At 40.8% G+C, this 16,952-nt stretch overlaps 2 protein-coding genes across 2 annotated transcripts in view; one reads left to right on the top strand and one right to left on the bottom strand.

The window, feature by feature from the left end:
- Window positions 1-16,952, top strand: part of COG5 (component of oligomeric golgi complex 5) — a 644,155-nt gene that overhangs the window by 89,607 nt on the left and 537,596 nt on the right. The window lies entirely within an intron of this gene.
- Window positions 3,221-16,145, bottom strand: GPR22 (G protein-coupled receptor 22). The gene is made up of 2 exons (XM_082254392.1): window positions 15,702-16,145; window positions 3,221-4,807 (listed from the first exon to the last, which is right to left on the bottom strand). The coding sequence occupies exon 2, from the start codon at window positions 4,780-4,782 to the stop codon at window positions 3,481-3,483; it is 1,302 nt and encodes a 433-aa protein (XP_082110518.1). The 5' UTR covers window positions 4,783-4,807; window positions 15,702-16,145; the 3' UTR covers window positions 3,221-3,480.

Below are 16,952 nucleotides of genomic sequence, written 5' to 3'. Positions count from 1 at the left end.
CTACTTTGTGGCTGCAGTTTGAGAAATACTTCTTCTTTTCCACGGAGACTGTGCTCCTGTATGCAAAGCCTCTTTCATAAAAGCAGGGGTTGAGCTTGGTGCGGAGAAACTCGTTGTCAGAAATTCAGAGCTGACGTGAGTCATCTGCACACTTTCTATGCTATTGGGTATTTAGCAGAGGTCTGAGAATTGGAATGGCTGAGTAAATTTAGCAAGGGCAGGGGTGAAACATGCATTCAAAAAAATGTTGTGTGTTGTCAGCCAGGGAGAGGCGGAGATTTCTTATTTCTTTTTTTTTTTTGCCTGGACATACAACTTAAGGCGTATAATAGGCACCAAATCCGTGTACAAAGTAAAGCTGCAAAAGGGTGAAAAGGCAGAAATCTACAAAAAATTTACAGTATTTACAGTATTTACGCTGGACTTTCATGGCTCAGTAGGAAAACTTTGTGAGGTGGAGAAAAACATGGAAGAGATTAAAGAATACTGGGGTTTGGTGCCTTTTTTTTTTTTCTAGTTAACTAGCAAGGCCCCAATAAAAAATAGTGATGGCATGAAGCTTGGCCTACCCTAAAAGTTTGCTTCAGTGAGAAACTTGGCAGCTCTGATAAAGGAGTCCATCATGAAAGAAGAACTGGGACTGCAGGCTGAATTGCTCAACTAGTTTTAGTCCTGGCTGTCTGCTCTAAGTTTTGGCCAGTGTAAGTAGTATGTAGGGCAGCGTACAGGGGTCAGCAGTGTTAATTTTGTCGACAAAAACATTTTCGGCATACTTTTTGTCAGTGTCCTATTTCCAGTGAGTAAAACTAAATGAAAATTACCCCACGTTTGACAATTGATGAATATGAATTCCATTTTCACCAACAAATAGAAATGAAAAAGTGAGAGAGGGACATTTACTCACGTGAACTTCATTTCCTGAGAGCACTGCCTGTAAATTATGTGAGTGTTTCCACTCCCAGCAAGCAAGGTAGGGACCGTAGCGTGCTTAGTGGTGTGGCGTGCGTAAGCACTATGCAGCATTTACAGGCCTCCCGAATGTCCAGAGCACCGTGTGCATTACAGGCCTCCTAAGACCACTATCCAGAGCACTGTGCAGCATTCCAGATTGCCTCAGACAATCCAGAGCACTCACTGTCCATTACAGGGAGCCTTAGCGTGCTTAGTGGTGTGCGTAGCACTATGCAGCATTTACAGGCCTCCCCGAACGTCCAGAGCACCGTGTGCATTGCAGGCCTCCTAAGACCACTATCCAGAGCACTGTGCAGCATTTCAGGTTGCCTCAGACAATCCAGAGCACTCACTGTCCATTACAGGCCTCCTTAGACTGTCTAGAGCATGTTTATTTAAACCTTAATACCATATACACATTCGATTTTTTTTTTTACTCCAGGAGTATATAATCAGTTTGGAAATTCTAGAGAAATGCTTAAATAATGCATTACAATTCAACTAAACCGATTAGATTTTAGTTGATTGAAATGTACTGCAGATTTTAGTCGACTGAAATGTACTGCCGATTTTAGTCGACTGAAATGTACTGCCGATTTTAGTCGACTGAAATGTACTGCCGATTTTAGTCGACTGAAATGTACTGCCGATTTTAGTCGACTGAAATGTACTGCAGATTTTAGTTGACTAAATACGACTAAAACAATTGCAAATGACTAAAATGTGACGAAAACTAAAATGGCATTTTAGTCAGAAGAATATGACTAACACTGGGGGTCAATGAGGTCAAGAGGTCTGTAGTATTTACGGCAGAATACAGGAGTCAGCAGTTTGAATGGCAGTGTACAGAGGTCATTTGTTTTCAGGGCAGAGAACAGAGGTCAGCAATTTGTAGGGCAGATTATAGGGGGTCAGTAAGGCAGAAGATGGCGTCAGTAGAGAAGTGGATGCTGCCAGTAGGGCACTGGAAGGTATCAGTCAGCAGGGTGGTGAAAGATGTTAGTCTTATAAGGCAGAAGATGGGGTCAGTAGGGCAGAAAGATTTGTGTGTACAGGGGGTCACAGCAAGACAAATACTTCCCTCACAGGCAGAGCAGGGAAGTGCTGCCAACACACTACTGCTCTGTCTTCTGGCGCACTGATCCCTGGCCATCCATCCCATGTGATTGTACAAGCACCTAGGAAGGACGTGAGAGGAGGGCTGGTGGGAATCAGCACAGCATGCTAGGTATGTTCCTTCCCTGCCCTGCTCTGCATGTGTGGGAGGAGCAGTTTAGACTGGCGGTGGGCAATGCTGGGACACGATCTATGGGTAGATTGCAATCAACGATTTGCTGATCCCTGAGGTAGAGAATATATGATAATAGTTGAAATTGTTTCCAATATTTTGAGGCCTGATAAGATATAATACTGATATGGGCATTCAGGCCCCCTTTAGACCAGCATTTTGGGTAAAACAGCCCTGCCAGCTTTCCTGCCTGGCTGCCCCAAAATGGACAGAGCGTGCATAATTTCAGAACAAAGCCTAAAGTATATTCGAATTTATATTTTGCATTAAATATTTTTTGTCCAATGTTATCATAAATGGACCTTTCACACATTTTTCATAAGTGTTATAAGTGTTATAAGCATTTTGTTTTAAATTGCTGTATATTGTGGTATATTAGGGATGGAAGTGTATATACGTTATACAAGCAAGAAAGAGTACTGTACAGGTATTTGAATATTTTGCTAGTGTTTCCATAGACCACAGCGAGAGCTGAAAACACTTGCACTTGCAGAGAAAATGCTGCATGTAGAAGATTTTCAAGTGCAAAACCCTAGTGTGAAAAGTCCATACGGAAAACAAAATGTATTTTGCCAACAACAAGCTTCTTGGACTGGGCTCCAAAACAAGGTCCTCTTAAATAAGCCCCACAGTTTAAATATAATTTTAATTTGAAGACCTGGTTCTTTATGAATACATCATAGTACCGTCATTATGCCTGCAATGATTCACTCCAAATGAGAAGGTGACCCTTCTTGTTTAGACTGAAAATATAATATGCCCCTCTGATACTTTCATATAGTTTAAATAGGCTTGTACAATATAAGCTACTTCTCACAGTTCTGTGGTAGTTAATGAACATATCTTTGTTCCAACAGGTTTCAGCAGATATTTTTATTCCAAATGTGTTAACTTTTTAAAAGAGATATATATATATATATATATATATATATATATATATATATATATATATATATTATAATATAATATAATTTTGCGTTTAATTTTTTCTTTTCTTATAAAATGATTTACACGTCTTTTGGTGAACAAAATATCAACAAATTTATACGAATTACATGAACAGACTGCCATGCCCAATGAACTGCAGTGTGAAAATCAAACATCTATCCTATGTACGATGTTTCGAAAATATACAGTGTAATTACCAAATTAAAAATAAATAAAAATCATTGCTTTGTTGGCAGTGTCATTCTCCTGTTAATACCAGTCTTTGCTTCAGGTAGAAAAACAGGAATACTAAGCTAGTCCGTGGCAACCTGAGGTGATAAACATTTCTGCCTAGCTTCGTTGTCATCAGTGGTCATTTGTTTACTCCTCTTGGGTTCTATCCATGAATTATGGATTATGGCATTATTAGGCATCGGATCAGCTTCCACAATTGAAACAACCCTTTTTTTCATTTTGCTTTTTAAAACCTTTTGGAATTTTTGCCTTGTGAATGCATATAGCAGAGGGTGGAAGATGGTAGTTCCATAGGCCATGACTAAAAAGCAAAGTCTAAGTTTTACCAAGAGGTCACTTGGGCCCAGACATAAAATAATTGTATTTAATATGGAAATGGGCGTCCAACAAAAAAGAAAGGTTGAAATAATCAATAGTGACATTCTGAAAACTCTTTTCTGCCTTTCACGTCTTTCTCTGTGCCTTTTGACTGCTCGGCGGAGGGCAATGATCACAGATACAGAAGTCCTTACACCAAGCACCACATTTCTGCCTCCACTGCTTTGTGAGACATCTGTGGTTTCATGCTGTGTAGCCAGAGAAATTGTTTTTTTCTTGCGTATCTTCTTTTTTTGCCCTGTTGAGAATCTTGTGCCAATACGAATGTTAAGAGCCTGGAGTATTTTGCTGTATGTTATTAACATCACAATAATTGTAAAAAAGAAGATGGGTATCTGCACCAATAGGTGGTAATACATCCCAAGTTCAGTGTGGTACTCGTTACTGCTGACACACAAGAGTGTTTTGTTCTCCCAGGTGGTTTCACTTTGAAAGCTGAAGAAGCTAACTTCAATGAAAGGAATCAGGAAAGCAAGGAAAGAAACTATCCATGTCGATGTCATCAATATGAATGCACGGCCCATAGTTAGAATACGATTGGCAGGTTTTACTGAGATGTCATACCGATCCAGTGTGATAGCAAAGACATTGACCGCTGTGGAGACACTGGAAAAAGACACGCAGGCTTCATGGAAGCAGCAAATCAATGCACTATTGCTCTCTAGCGGCAGCAACAAGATCACAGCTGTCAGAGGAATACACCCTACACATATTATCACGTCAAGGACATGGAGATTCATAGTAATAATGTTGCTGACTGAATTGATTAAGTTGGATTTCATGCAGTAAAGAACCAGTACGGTGAGGTTACTTCCAAGGCCCAGAACCATTTCCAGCATGAGGAAACAGGTGAGGGAAATTTGGAAGCTGAGTGGGTATGACAGTGGTCTATACATGTTGGTGCTGACGTCGTCAATCTCATCGCGAACTGTTATATTGGCCTCGGACTGCATGTTGGTTTCCAGCAAGAGCATGAAACACATTCTGTTGAGATAGGCAGCATGAGTCCTGTAAGAAGACAAATACAATATTAGAGAGGCAAATCACAAAATACCTACATTTCTTTTCCAATCATTTTTGATTAAGATTATAAACCATACAGATAAAAAAAAAACGTACAATATAATATAGAAATGTACCAGTGTATGACAACATTGACATACAGCATTGGTTGTTAAGGATCCAGTATAACTCTATTTTGGGCTATGATTATAATTCCAAAGAACAGAAGACAAATCCTCCGAAGAGGAACTGCATAACCAGGGGCATTCCCATCTAGGAAGAGGGGTCGCCTCGGCCATGAATTGATCACGATCGCCGGTCATTATGTTTGATTACACAGCCCGCAAACAGGGAGTGCCATATTTATGGTGTAATAATTATTTTTTTTTAAATGTATGTACCCCCTGGTTCCTTTTAGAAATGATTGCACTTGGCTGGCAATTTGAAATGTTTGCTGATTTCTTATGGAAAAATACATACAACTACATAGAAGATATAGTTCATATGGTTGTGTTGTCATTTCGTGTAAACTCCCTTCAACCTCATGAGTCCGTGAATAATCACTTGTCTTGTTCAGGCTAAAGAAGGTCAAGAAAGTTTCTGTAATGTTACAACATTGTGTGCAATGAATCCTAAAGGCTAAAAATCTTACAGGTGTGATATTACGTAAGCTGACCATACATAGTGGTGTCTTCCATGTTTCCAAAGGTTCCCTGGCATGTGTTGCCAGTATTCAATGCATTTTTGGAAGGTTTCCAATTGCTATTTGCCGGACAGTGCAAAGCCAACTAAGTTTTGTCCAGACAGTAGTAAACTGCAGAGAGACAGTTGATATTTTCCAACAGAAAAAGTAATGGTGAGTGTGGACTCACTCTGCACTGCAAGATTGTACTGTGATTGCGCCAAAACCATTTACATTTTGTAACCGTGTGTGTGTGGATAATTTATAGGGACAAGTATACCTCCAAAAATAATTAAAAATAGACTTTACATATAGATGCATTTTTTTGCCTCCTAAATATAGACAGGCTTCTATTGATTTTCTATGTCTTTCCCAACCTAAATGGCATGACAAAATAGCAAAGAGTAAAAAATCATTGCGTATAATTCTGGGCACAACACGCATTGGGCTCAATTTACACAAACAATGACAGTATATTTCTAGCTGAGCCCAATGGGATTTAAAAATTACATACATGTTTTAATTCAAAGCTTATCATTGTTATAAGCTTTGTGAATTCAACCTAATAAAAACTGACCTTTAGCATGATCTGTGATAGATATGTCACTCCATGGTGGTTGTTAATTGTAATAAAGAGGAACACTGCTGTAATTGTTGATGTAACCTTTACATTTTTACATACTTTATCTTTCTAACCGTGACATTGGCTGCTTAGCTACTTAAAACCAAGCTCCAACCATATTTAATTTTCTTGAGGAATATTGTGGGTAAAAGTAACTTTTTTGTTTAAATGTTTAGTTCTGTGTGTTATCCTATTGGGGTAGATTTTTTCCCTCACTTCTTGACCCATTGATATCATGCAAGAAATGGGGAAGGGGTTTACGTTGGGACAGGAACACTTGAATAGCAATAGAAAAATTGTCAGTTGTCTGAACCCTTCTCCGTTTTGCTTAAAATGTTGGATATGTCCAATTGCTTTCTATCCCCACAGGATAGGAAGGAAAACACTCCTAAAGAGTACAATGGTTACAATGGAAAAAAAAGCCCTAGCCTGCTCTTTGATTGCATTGTGGGAAAGAGTAGTAAAGCACAACCATGATGTAGTGCTGCAAAGCAGGGAGCAGAGCATGAGTATGTACTGAGCAAATATGAAGCACAGTAAAGGTTTTTTTAAACTTAAACTCATTCATACTATTGTATAGCTTTAAGTGATTGTAAATTAAAAAAAAAAAAATCAACAAGCAATGTCATACTTGTTTGCTCCATGTAAAGGTATTGCAGAGGGTGGCCCAGATTATTTGCTTTTTGGGTTTTCTGTCAGTGCTCTCGGGTCCTTCTCTTCTCCATGTGCCACCATAGGAAGAGCTACTTATGGTGGCACACAGGCAGGCTCGATCCTCAGCCGGTCTGTGTGCGTCTGTTGATACACACACATTTTGGCGCAGCTCTGCCTCATGTTCCCTCCTCACTGGATTTAATTGACAGCACCAGGAGCCAATGGCAGCCAGTGCTGCCTCCACGTCCAGTGAGGAGGGAGAGAGCAATACCAGATCAAGATGGGACTCATGTAAGTATTTGGGGGGGGGGGGGGTTGAACATAGGTTTTTTACCTTAATACAGAGAATGCATTAAGCCAAAAAACTTAAGCCTTGAGGCCCCTTTCACACTTATGCGACGCAATTTTACGGCGCGATTTTGCGGCGACTTTGCCGCGATTTTGAAAGCTATGGCTCAAAACGCAATCAAATCGTGGCAAAGTAGTGCAGGAACTACTTTGAAAAGCCTATACATTTCTGTTTAAAAGTGCACTTGTCTTTTAAAGTAGTTGTAAAGTTTTAAGGGTTTTCACCTTAATGCATTCTTTGCATTAAAGTGAAAACCCTTCTGTGCTGCAGCACCCCCTCCCCTTTTTCTTACCTAAGCCCGATTCAATCCAGCGATGTGCACGAGCACAGCATCTCCAACCCGCTGTCTCTCTCCTCATTGGACAGATTGATAACTGCAGGAGTCAGTGGCTCCCGATGCTGTCAATCAAATCCTGTGACAGGGGAACGGGGGGCGGGGCTGAGGGGGCGGGGCTGAGTCCCACTGTCTGTGTCAGTAAACCCCAAAAGAAGAGGATCTGGGGGGTATGTATAGACATGTTTTTTATTTTAATACAAAAAAAAAAAAAAAGCTTTGCACCCACTTTAAGATCCATAATCTTTAAGGAATCCTTGTAGCCCTAAGCCCTAATTCACACCTGATTGTAGCTTGAAGCTTAAGGCGCCGTACACATCTAGGCATTTTTGGGTGATTTTCTGCTCTAAGCCTCAGCTCTAAAAATGCTCAGCAAGACAAATTCCATTCATTTCCATGACCCTGTTCATATCTGAGCGTTTTGTCGCCTTAAGCAAAACGGCTGTCACTCAAAAAAGTACATGAGCTTCTTTTTTTGGCAGATTACAGGCGTTTTTAGTTTTTGTTTTCATTGGTCACTTATCAACCTAAAAACGCCTGCACAAACCTCCCTGCAGCATTCACAGTTGTCTCCCACTCCTGTATTCTACCTGATGCGACACTTTACCTCCACCAAGGGCTTCATCTCCAGTTGTTACGCTTCCCTGTTGGGGGCGTACCTGGAGCTGTACCCCAGTAGAGCATGCGAGAGCTGGAGTGTTGATGTCGGGGAGATTCCTAGCAAACAATGGGAGGAGGCCTTGGAGTCTGTGCGTCTGTGCTCTCTTAATGTGTCACACCAGGTGTCTCAACTGTACTTTCTCCTTAGGATGCACCACACGCCACAGAAACTCCACTCTATGGGTATTAGGTCAGATGATCTGTTCAATCGGTGCGTGAGCGGGGTGGGAGACCTGGTGCACTTATTGTGGAGATGCCCAAAGCTGCACAGGTATTGGTCCGGGGTGCTTTCTGCTATCAACGGGGTCTTGGGTTTGGGGATTCCCCAGGATCCCAGACAGTGTCTCCTAGGCATATTGGAACATATCGTGCCAGATAAATATCTACTCGAGGCAGCGGGACGGGCCTTGTTTCAGGCTCATCTGCTCCTTCTCCGACACTGGGTGGCCCGGGATCCTCCAACTTATAAGATGTGGTTGGAACAATTGGGCATCACTCTCCGCATGGAGAAATCCATGTATACCAGCATAGGGGGTCTACGGCTAAGTTTTATAAAGTTTGGGGAGTGTGGTTGAGTTCTCCGGGTATGGCCCCCACGGAATTAGTCCTGGACCGACTACTACTCTAACCTAACAAGGTTTTCTGTTCTGGCTCCCATAGTTGAGAGGAGAACTGATTACATCTGTTATTTTCCTGTCTAACTTTACCTTATCTCACTGTACCATATTTACCTGTTTGCCATGCTGACTAGACAAGTGCAGCCCCGCAGGCTGCGGTGGACCCTGGTCTGTTACAGTTCTTTTACTCCTTGACTGTGTTTTGTAACAATTTTTCTTTTTTTTCTTTTTTATGCATATTGAAATGTTATTATGGCTGTGTCTAAAGTACCATGTATTTTTGTGCGTTTTCTCAATAAATACTTCTTTTTGATTTAAAAAAAAAAAAAAAAAACGCCCGCACAAAAATGCCTGAAAAAAAAACGCCTGTAAAAAAAAAAGCAACGCCTAAAGCTCCAAAATGCTCAACAACCAAAATCAAATGCTTAAATTGTGCTTGTTCAAATATGAGCACCCAGGTGTCTACAGCTCGATAAACATAAATACAAAAAGAGGGTGCACCAGCCTAGCACATTATCCTCAGTAGGCTTTTATTAATAAATTATTAAAAATGTCTACTCACAAACAAGTGATGTAAACCAGCATATCAAATCCAAGTAACAACATCCATAGTGTTGGAGTCCACTTTCTTAGTCAAGGATATCGACTGACGCGTTTCAAAGCTGGACCTCTTCCTTAGAGCTCTACAGCTCGATGCCTGACACTAAAAAAGGTACATCTGCCACTTTTGAAGCAGAATGGGGAGTTTTTATCCACATAGACTTCAATGAAAGCACCTGAAAATTATCTTTTTCAAACCTATAATAATCATCTCCTAATCCTAGCAACTAGCTTTCCATTGGCTAAAATAAAATGCAGATGCCTAAATACTCCAGAAGAACAATGTGCAAATATATGCATAGAAACAAAAAAACAAAATTGACTTTTAACACATTGAATGTAAATGCAGCCTAACATTTCCTCCTTTTTAAAGTGTTTCTAAACCCAGGACCCTGCATTTACTATGTCTGGTCTCCAAAAGTACACAACATGGAAATGGAATTATTTTAGTAAATATAAACTGCTAAATACCTTTTCTCATCAGCAGTATATAGCAGTCTTGTGACTTCTATCAGTGCCTGGTTAAAGCTTGTAGGAGGAGTTTTTATTCTGCACTGGCTGTCCTATCGGGATGCAGGACCCGTGACCCTCTGTCTAGACAGTGCTGATCGGCCCTGTGCTGATCACATGCACTCTCCCAAGAAAAAAAAAAACCTCCATAGTAATAGACACCAAACTGAGCATGTGCAGACTGACTCCACTAACTGCCTTATCCAGACATGTTTTGGGGACAATGCAAGAAGAGGAGGATCTGTGCATGTAGGATCAAACAGCCTTTTTACACAATGCAGGGGATTAACCCGTTTGGTTTCACAGTGAGTATAAAATGCATGCTTTACTGCATATACAGACTGATTTTACTGTTGTGGGTTTAGTAACACTTTAAGCTGTCAAAAAGCTTTTGTACAAGTGGAATGAAGATGATCTAGTATTCAAATGATCTATCATAACTGTTAAAGTCTACAGCCCTTAATTTTGTGATTCAGCTGTTAGAATTTTTGTTTTCATACCTGGTCACTAGGGCTTGTTAGATGTTGTGTTCATGTCTAGGAGACTTAGCAGCATAATCAGTGCTATCAGAATCCCAAGTCAGCCAGCCTATAATATGTGACAAGTCACACTAGTGTGATGCTATCCCCACTTTTCCTAAACACGATTGAAGCTCTGTGATCTCAATATGAGGCCTATTTACCATGGATGTGTGGAAAACCTTGTATATCAGTCAACAATATCCCTGTACATCAAAAGCATATAGACTATACGTATATTTAAATGTGCTCTTTATTTAGCTCCCACTGATTTTCAGCCTTTGCAAGTCCCTTAATTTATGCAAATTTGCTTTTAGTCTGTACTGTTGTTGCTATAGGAACAAGCTGGAAGTTCTGCCAAGTTTAATGTTGCTAAATATTTTCCTGCAATGTTGTTACATTTTTCTTACCTATGAGCCCTGTGTAAACCTGCCATGGGGGAAATTTGTGAACTGCCGTGGATGACATCTGTCCTAAAATGCAACTTGCCTGCTGGTGCTCATGTGGATGCTTTGGCTTGTTCAGAACTAGTATACAGGACAGGAGTTCTGACTTTTATTTGCTGCATGTTTGTTCCTGATCTGTAACTCCAAAGCCAGACACAACCGCCAACTAGCCAGCAAGGTTCTTTCCTTTCTACTTGTGCCTATCCCCGGACCTTTTACAGGGTCTGTTTGGGGCAGTACAAGACCTGTTGCTTCAAGGGGTGGTTGTCTCCGTTCTGACTTTGGAACATTTTCAGGGTTTTACTCAAACCTGTTTACAGTTCCCATGAAGGAAGGCAAGGTGCGTCCAATCCTGGACCTCAAGGCGCTGAACTGCTTTGTGCAGGTGCAGGATGGAATCAATTGCATGGTGGTGGCATCCCTGCATCAGGGGGGTTTTCTTGCCTCTATCGACATCAAGGATGCTTACCTTGACATTCCAATATGTGCCGGTCACCAGCGCCTCCTCCACTTTGCCGTGGAAGACGAGCATTATTCGCTTATGGCGTTACCCTTTGGTCTCGCCTCTGCTCCTTGGGTCTTCACAAAAGTGTTAGCCCTGGTGCTAGCATTTATACGCCATTGGGGTATCGCTGTACTGGGCTACTTGGACAACCACCTCCTGTGAGCGGAGTCTCCTACTGATCTGGTGGAAAACCTGGAAATCAGCATACAAACTCTGGGGGAGTTTGGCTGGCTTCTGAATTTTCAGAAGTCTGCTCTGGTTCTGTCCACAAAGCTGGACTATCTGGGTCTGACTCTGGACTCAGAGTGCTCCTTCCTCTGGACAAACTCCAGAAATTGCAGGCTGCAATTCGTCCCCTGCTGTCCAGCAAATGGCCTTCCCTCCAGACTTGCATGTGGGTGCTGGGCCTGATGGTGTCTACCTTCGAGGCAGTTTCGTTTGCAGAGTTCCATATGAGGTCCCTGCAAAGGGAGATTCTGGCCAAATGGGACAAGACTCTGCAGTCTTTGAACAATCAGATCCGGCTGAGCCGGGGAATTAAGGAGTCCCTGATATGGTGACTTCATTATCTGGCGCTGCGGCTGGGCAAATCCTTCCTCCCCTTGTATTGGACAGTGATCGCCACAGGTGCCAGCCTATCCGGCTAGCGAGGCGTCCTCTGCAAAAATTCTGCTCAGGGGATCTGGACACTGGAAGAGTCCAGTATACCAATCAATGTCTTAGAACGCAGAGAGATCAGACTGTGCCTGGACCATTGGACTGATCATCTTCAGAGATGTCAATTGCGCATTCAATCGGACAATGCCACGGCCATAGCTTATGTCAATAACCACGGGGGCACAAAAAGTGTCCTCGCGGCTCTGGAGGTAGCCAGCATTCTAAGAGGCACAGAACGGTTCGTTCCAGCCATCTCAACCATACACGTTCCCGGGGGTGGAAAACTGGCAGGTAGATTACCTTAGTCGGCAGGCGTTGGACCAAGGGGAGTGGTCCTTTCATCCAGAGGTGTTTTATCAGTTGTGTCTCCGGTGGGGTATCCCCAAGGTGGATCTGTTGGCGATGCATTCTAGCACTTTATGCCATTGTCTTGCAGAGGATTTTCTTATTGCCGTGATTCACTAACGCTTTAACACGTAATGTCTATTTCTTTTGTGTTTAACATATTTTCACACAAGGACCAATGGTGAGTTAAAGGTTTGATTTGATGAAGAACTGTCCACCAAATTTCTGGGTAGGTTTTATTTGACAATTTGTAATTTTTCAGCGTGATATTTTCTACAATAATAATAAATGGCTTTAGCGATGAAGTCTCCATTTAAACCCTGTGGCCAGCAATTTCTGGCTGTTGGCCTGTTATTATTACCCTGGAATATCTAGTTTAATGGTAGCTGGAGACGCACAGGTTGCTAAAGTCTGTGCTGTGCTTTTGTGTTGTGTATGTGTCAAGCTGTATTTACACTTCAGTGTTCTGGTTTTGTGCGTCTGTAATGTGATGTCTGTTCCAAGTGTATCTTGCAAGAAGTGAAATTCTGCAGGACCAGACAGAGCTCAGAGCACATTTATCTACATTTTATTTCCAGTAAACCGCACTGGACAGCCTTTTTTTAAGATGCTAGGGTTTTTTTTTTTTATTTCCCCCTATACGTATTATTTTGCATAGAGGAAATAAAAATCATGTTCATTTTTGATCAGCATGTAATCTGTGCTTTGAAGAAAATCTGCTTTGGTCTCCCCTGTACAAGAAAGCAAAAGCATCTGCAGAAAATGGAAAATGTAAGCCCTGCCAGATTCCACACTGGCCAGAGATAAAGCATCAGTCCTGTGTCACAGGCTGTACATTTCCTGTGGCCTAAGTGTGCGTCGAGAGAAGCAGAGTTAATTAACCAAATTCATCTTTTGTATCCCTGAATCTATTAACTTACAATGAGTAACAAGCTGAAATCAAAGTGGGCTGCATGGAGAAAGCTAGAAGGCAACTGTGATTCTAGGCAGTAAAGCTGTGTGGCAGAACTTGGCATCATGCTGCTAAACACCTACCTGCTTCCTTCTGCCATAAGGGACCATTTAGTTCACTGAAGCATCTTTTCAGAGATTGATACATGATGTCATTGTCACACTGTCAGATGCTTGTAAAGATGTTCAGTAGCTCTGTTGTTCAGCAGGGGTGGAATCTATTAGGCAATCTACTACTGCTCACCAAATGGATATTCTCTGCGTCCCTTTTTGTTGTAGCTTAGGCTTTATGTTTAAACTTCCTACAGTTTTACCACCATCTTATAGGAATTCTACTAAATATGGCTGGTTTTATTACTAATACTATCATAAGTCTGTCAAAAGCATAAATCCATTTATTTGATATTGCCTATTTATTATTGGCGTGGAAATATTCTATTTAATACTTGTTGATACAAAGTTAATTCCTCCTTGCCCCCAGTTTAAGGGCCCATTTATACTTCTCTGGGCATGTATGTTGAATTAACGCAATTAACATGCGCCTCGTTAAGGCAACCCATTAATTTTAGGCAGTACAGGAATGGACTCAAAAAACAGACATGCAGCATTTTTTCTGATGTAGCGCACCACAATGCAAAGTAGTGTGTTGTAGTACATTACTTGTGCATTGGGATCTCAATTCCAAATGAATGGCGTAGCAACACCCCCAATCATGGAGGTGGGTTTTTAAACCTTACCGCTGGCCATACATTATTCAATTTTTATGTACACTTTTCTTCTAGATTTACCAAAACCATATAATGTGAGGTCAAACCTAAACACTTTCCATTTGTATGCAATCAGGCAGGCCCTTGCATTACATAGTTGAAGATAAATCTAAAGGAAATTGAATAATGTATGGCCAGCTTAAGGGGAAGATTTACTAAAACTGCACATGCAAAAAAAGCATCTGGAATGGTTCTGGGGGACTTTTGTGGTATGGACTGGCCCTTATGCTGACCATACATTATACAATATCCTTTAGATTTACCTTCAACTATGTAGGACAATGGCCTGCCTGATTGCATACACATTGAAAGTGTTTAGGTCTGACCTGAAATGTTATGGTTTTGGTAAATCTAAAGGAAAACTGTATAATGTATGGTTAGCCTTTTTCTCAAAGCTTAATTGAACAAGCTGAAGTTGGAAGCGGATTGGTTAGTGTGCACAGCTGCACCAGATTCTGTGTGCGCCAGTTTTGGCAAATCTCCCCCTAAGTGTCCAAAGCCTAGACGCTGTTCTAGTATTGCTATGGGACTCAGTCTTACTATTTTGTTTTGCTAAGAATGAATGTGGATCACTAAAGCTTTGTCAGAGTTCTAGTCTCCTTACTGTCATATATATTCAACTTCCCTCCATGGTCTCTGCTAATTCCTTTTTGTGCTCTTGAAAACTGGTTTTAAGTAAAGTCCATTTCGCACTCGTGGGGCACAAATTGTGCTTGCTTCATCTGTCAATCTGTGTCAGTACTGCTGTATTAGTTATTTGGCCTTTACCAGAAAAAGAAATAGTTGTAGCTGTTTTTGTATGAGGAATATATGCGTTTTAAACGTTTTAGCTAATGTTATATTTTAAGCACTGATTTTGTGAATTCTGAGATGACACTTAGAAGATATCTATTAATATGCATATGGTAAGTTAATGACACCATATATAAAGGCAATGTTTATCCTTTGCATATATACATACACACCGATAGATTGCACCCTTCTGTGCAGTATTTTTTTTTTTTCTGTATACCTTTTTATAATTGCCTAACGGTAAAAAATCGTGCTTTCTATTTACCTTTTTTCTTCATGGTGCTTCTACACTTTGCCTGCCATTGACTGGTGACCAATATTCGAGACAGTATGTCCTCACCCTGCTAGCAAGTAGTTTCCAGCAGACATAGTGAGGAGAGCCTCCCCTGCACTATTGTCACGATTACGTCTGAAATTAATGCAACTTGAATTTGCCTTTTGAATGATGCGTGTGTGCCTTAATTTGCTTTTTGTTTTATCACCCTGCTTACAATGCAAATAAGTTCTTTCAAGTCTGATTCACTCTTGTCAAAGCCATGCAAATATTAGGGAAAAAATAAATGACTGGATAACGCAAATGAGGAGAGGTACAGCGAGAAACAAACCCCCATTACATGTTAGGATGAAAGTAACACAGCTTTGCATCAGCTACCTTATGTCTATGCAATGACTGATTATTTTTATCAGAGGAATTTGAATTGAATTATACCTGATATGAATGTTGGCCACACAAATTATTTAGGAAGCATACACGAATTAATGCAGTTTTGACTTTAAAGCATTATAAATGTGTTTCTCTGTACGGAGACAGTCTAGGAAATCCAAGCTTAGCATGTATTACAAGAGATGTCTATTATAAAACTCCATGCGAAAAGTGATGACAGCACTTACCTCTGCCAAAGATTAAGGATCCTTTGTGAGCCACTCTTAATTGCTTCATCTTGTTCACTTGTAAGCAGAGCACACAGCAAGGCAGGTGCTACGTATCTCCCCAGAAAATGATCTTAATGAAAAGATGTTCTTGCGTTGAGCCATTGTTTCAGCATAGTGCTAACGTGCAGAGCTTGTACTGCTGCTTTCAGGCTGCTGCGGTCGCTCGTTCAGTCTTCCCACAGCGAAATCAATAAGCATCTGAAAATACATGATGAAAGTAATTTAACATACTGAAGACTGCAACTCTCAGGAGACATGAGTGAGGTCCTGTCTTTTTTTCCTCGTCTCAGAAGAGCAGTGGTGCTGGTTGTTAGGTCTGCTTTTGCTGAATGACAGCTTGCTTCGTTGCTTCCCTTCACTGCAGAGGGATGCAGTGCATTCACTAATTTTGATTGGCCGGATTTGCTGAGCTTTAGAACAGCACTGCATTTTAAAATTCTGCTTTTAAAACCTGTTTTACAGAATCCCATTTGAGGACGTCTTGTGTGTAAGAAGTCGGAGTCTGTGATTCCATATATGCCTAGGCTTTACAGACTCTGAAAAGCTGTTGTTTTTTTTTTTTTTTCAGAGACTCCCATGTAAATTGAATTATGCTCTGTTTGCTCTATTTCTTCTGAATTTTCCTAAGATGCTTTTTGTGTTGATTTGATTTAGAAAGGCCTAATATAATCAGCAGCTGATAAAGCTGTAGAAATTGAGATATCAGTCTGTCTTTGTAAATGCCCTGTGCAGCAGTTAGATCTTTAGTGTAGCCACAAAAAAAATTGATGTATTGATTTGTTTACATGAAGCACAGCTTTTTTAATTTGCTATTGGATCACGACCCACTTTCAAAATGTGGAGAGCGTAATATTTTGTCTTTTTTCCTTTTAAGTCATTCTCTTAAAAATACATTTCATTCTCAACCTATTGTATAGTCCTGAAAAATACATTCAAAGATTTTTTTTAAAGGTTTTTTTCCCAGAAAAACATCTGCCTTAATGGAATATAGGAACTAATGTTTCAGATACAATCACACAGATGCACACTCTAGGGCCAATGTAGGTAAACGCTACTAATATATGTTGCACTGCAGGAAGAAATCAAAGCTTAGAGAGGAAAGCCACACACATATTGAAAGAACATAGCATCACAGTGGGAGCCGCTGTACTACCCATACGCTGGAAGACTTTTTACATTCTATGAATCTTCCTGTAGTTTAAGCTGATA

The sequence above is a fragment of the Pelophylax lessonae genome (assembly GCF_965119305.1).
Source record: "Pelophylax lessonae genome assembly, chromosome: 4".
In the NCBI taxonomy this organism is placed as follows: domain Eukaryota; kingdom Metazoa; phylum Chordata; class Amphibia; order Anura; family Ranidae; genus Pelophylax; species Pelophylax lessonae.
Note: the sequence above shows the minus strand (reverse complement) of the source record. Positions and strands in the feature narration are given on the sequence as shown.

Coding starts and splice junctions, on each gene's coding strand:
- GPR22 (XM_082254392.1), bottom strand. CDS start 4,782: ATGTGTTTCATGCTCTTGCTGGAAACCAACATGCAGTCCGAGGCCAAT.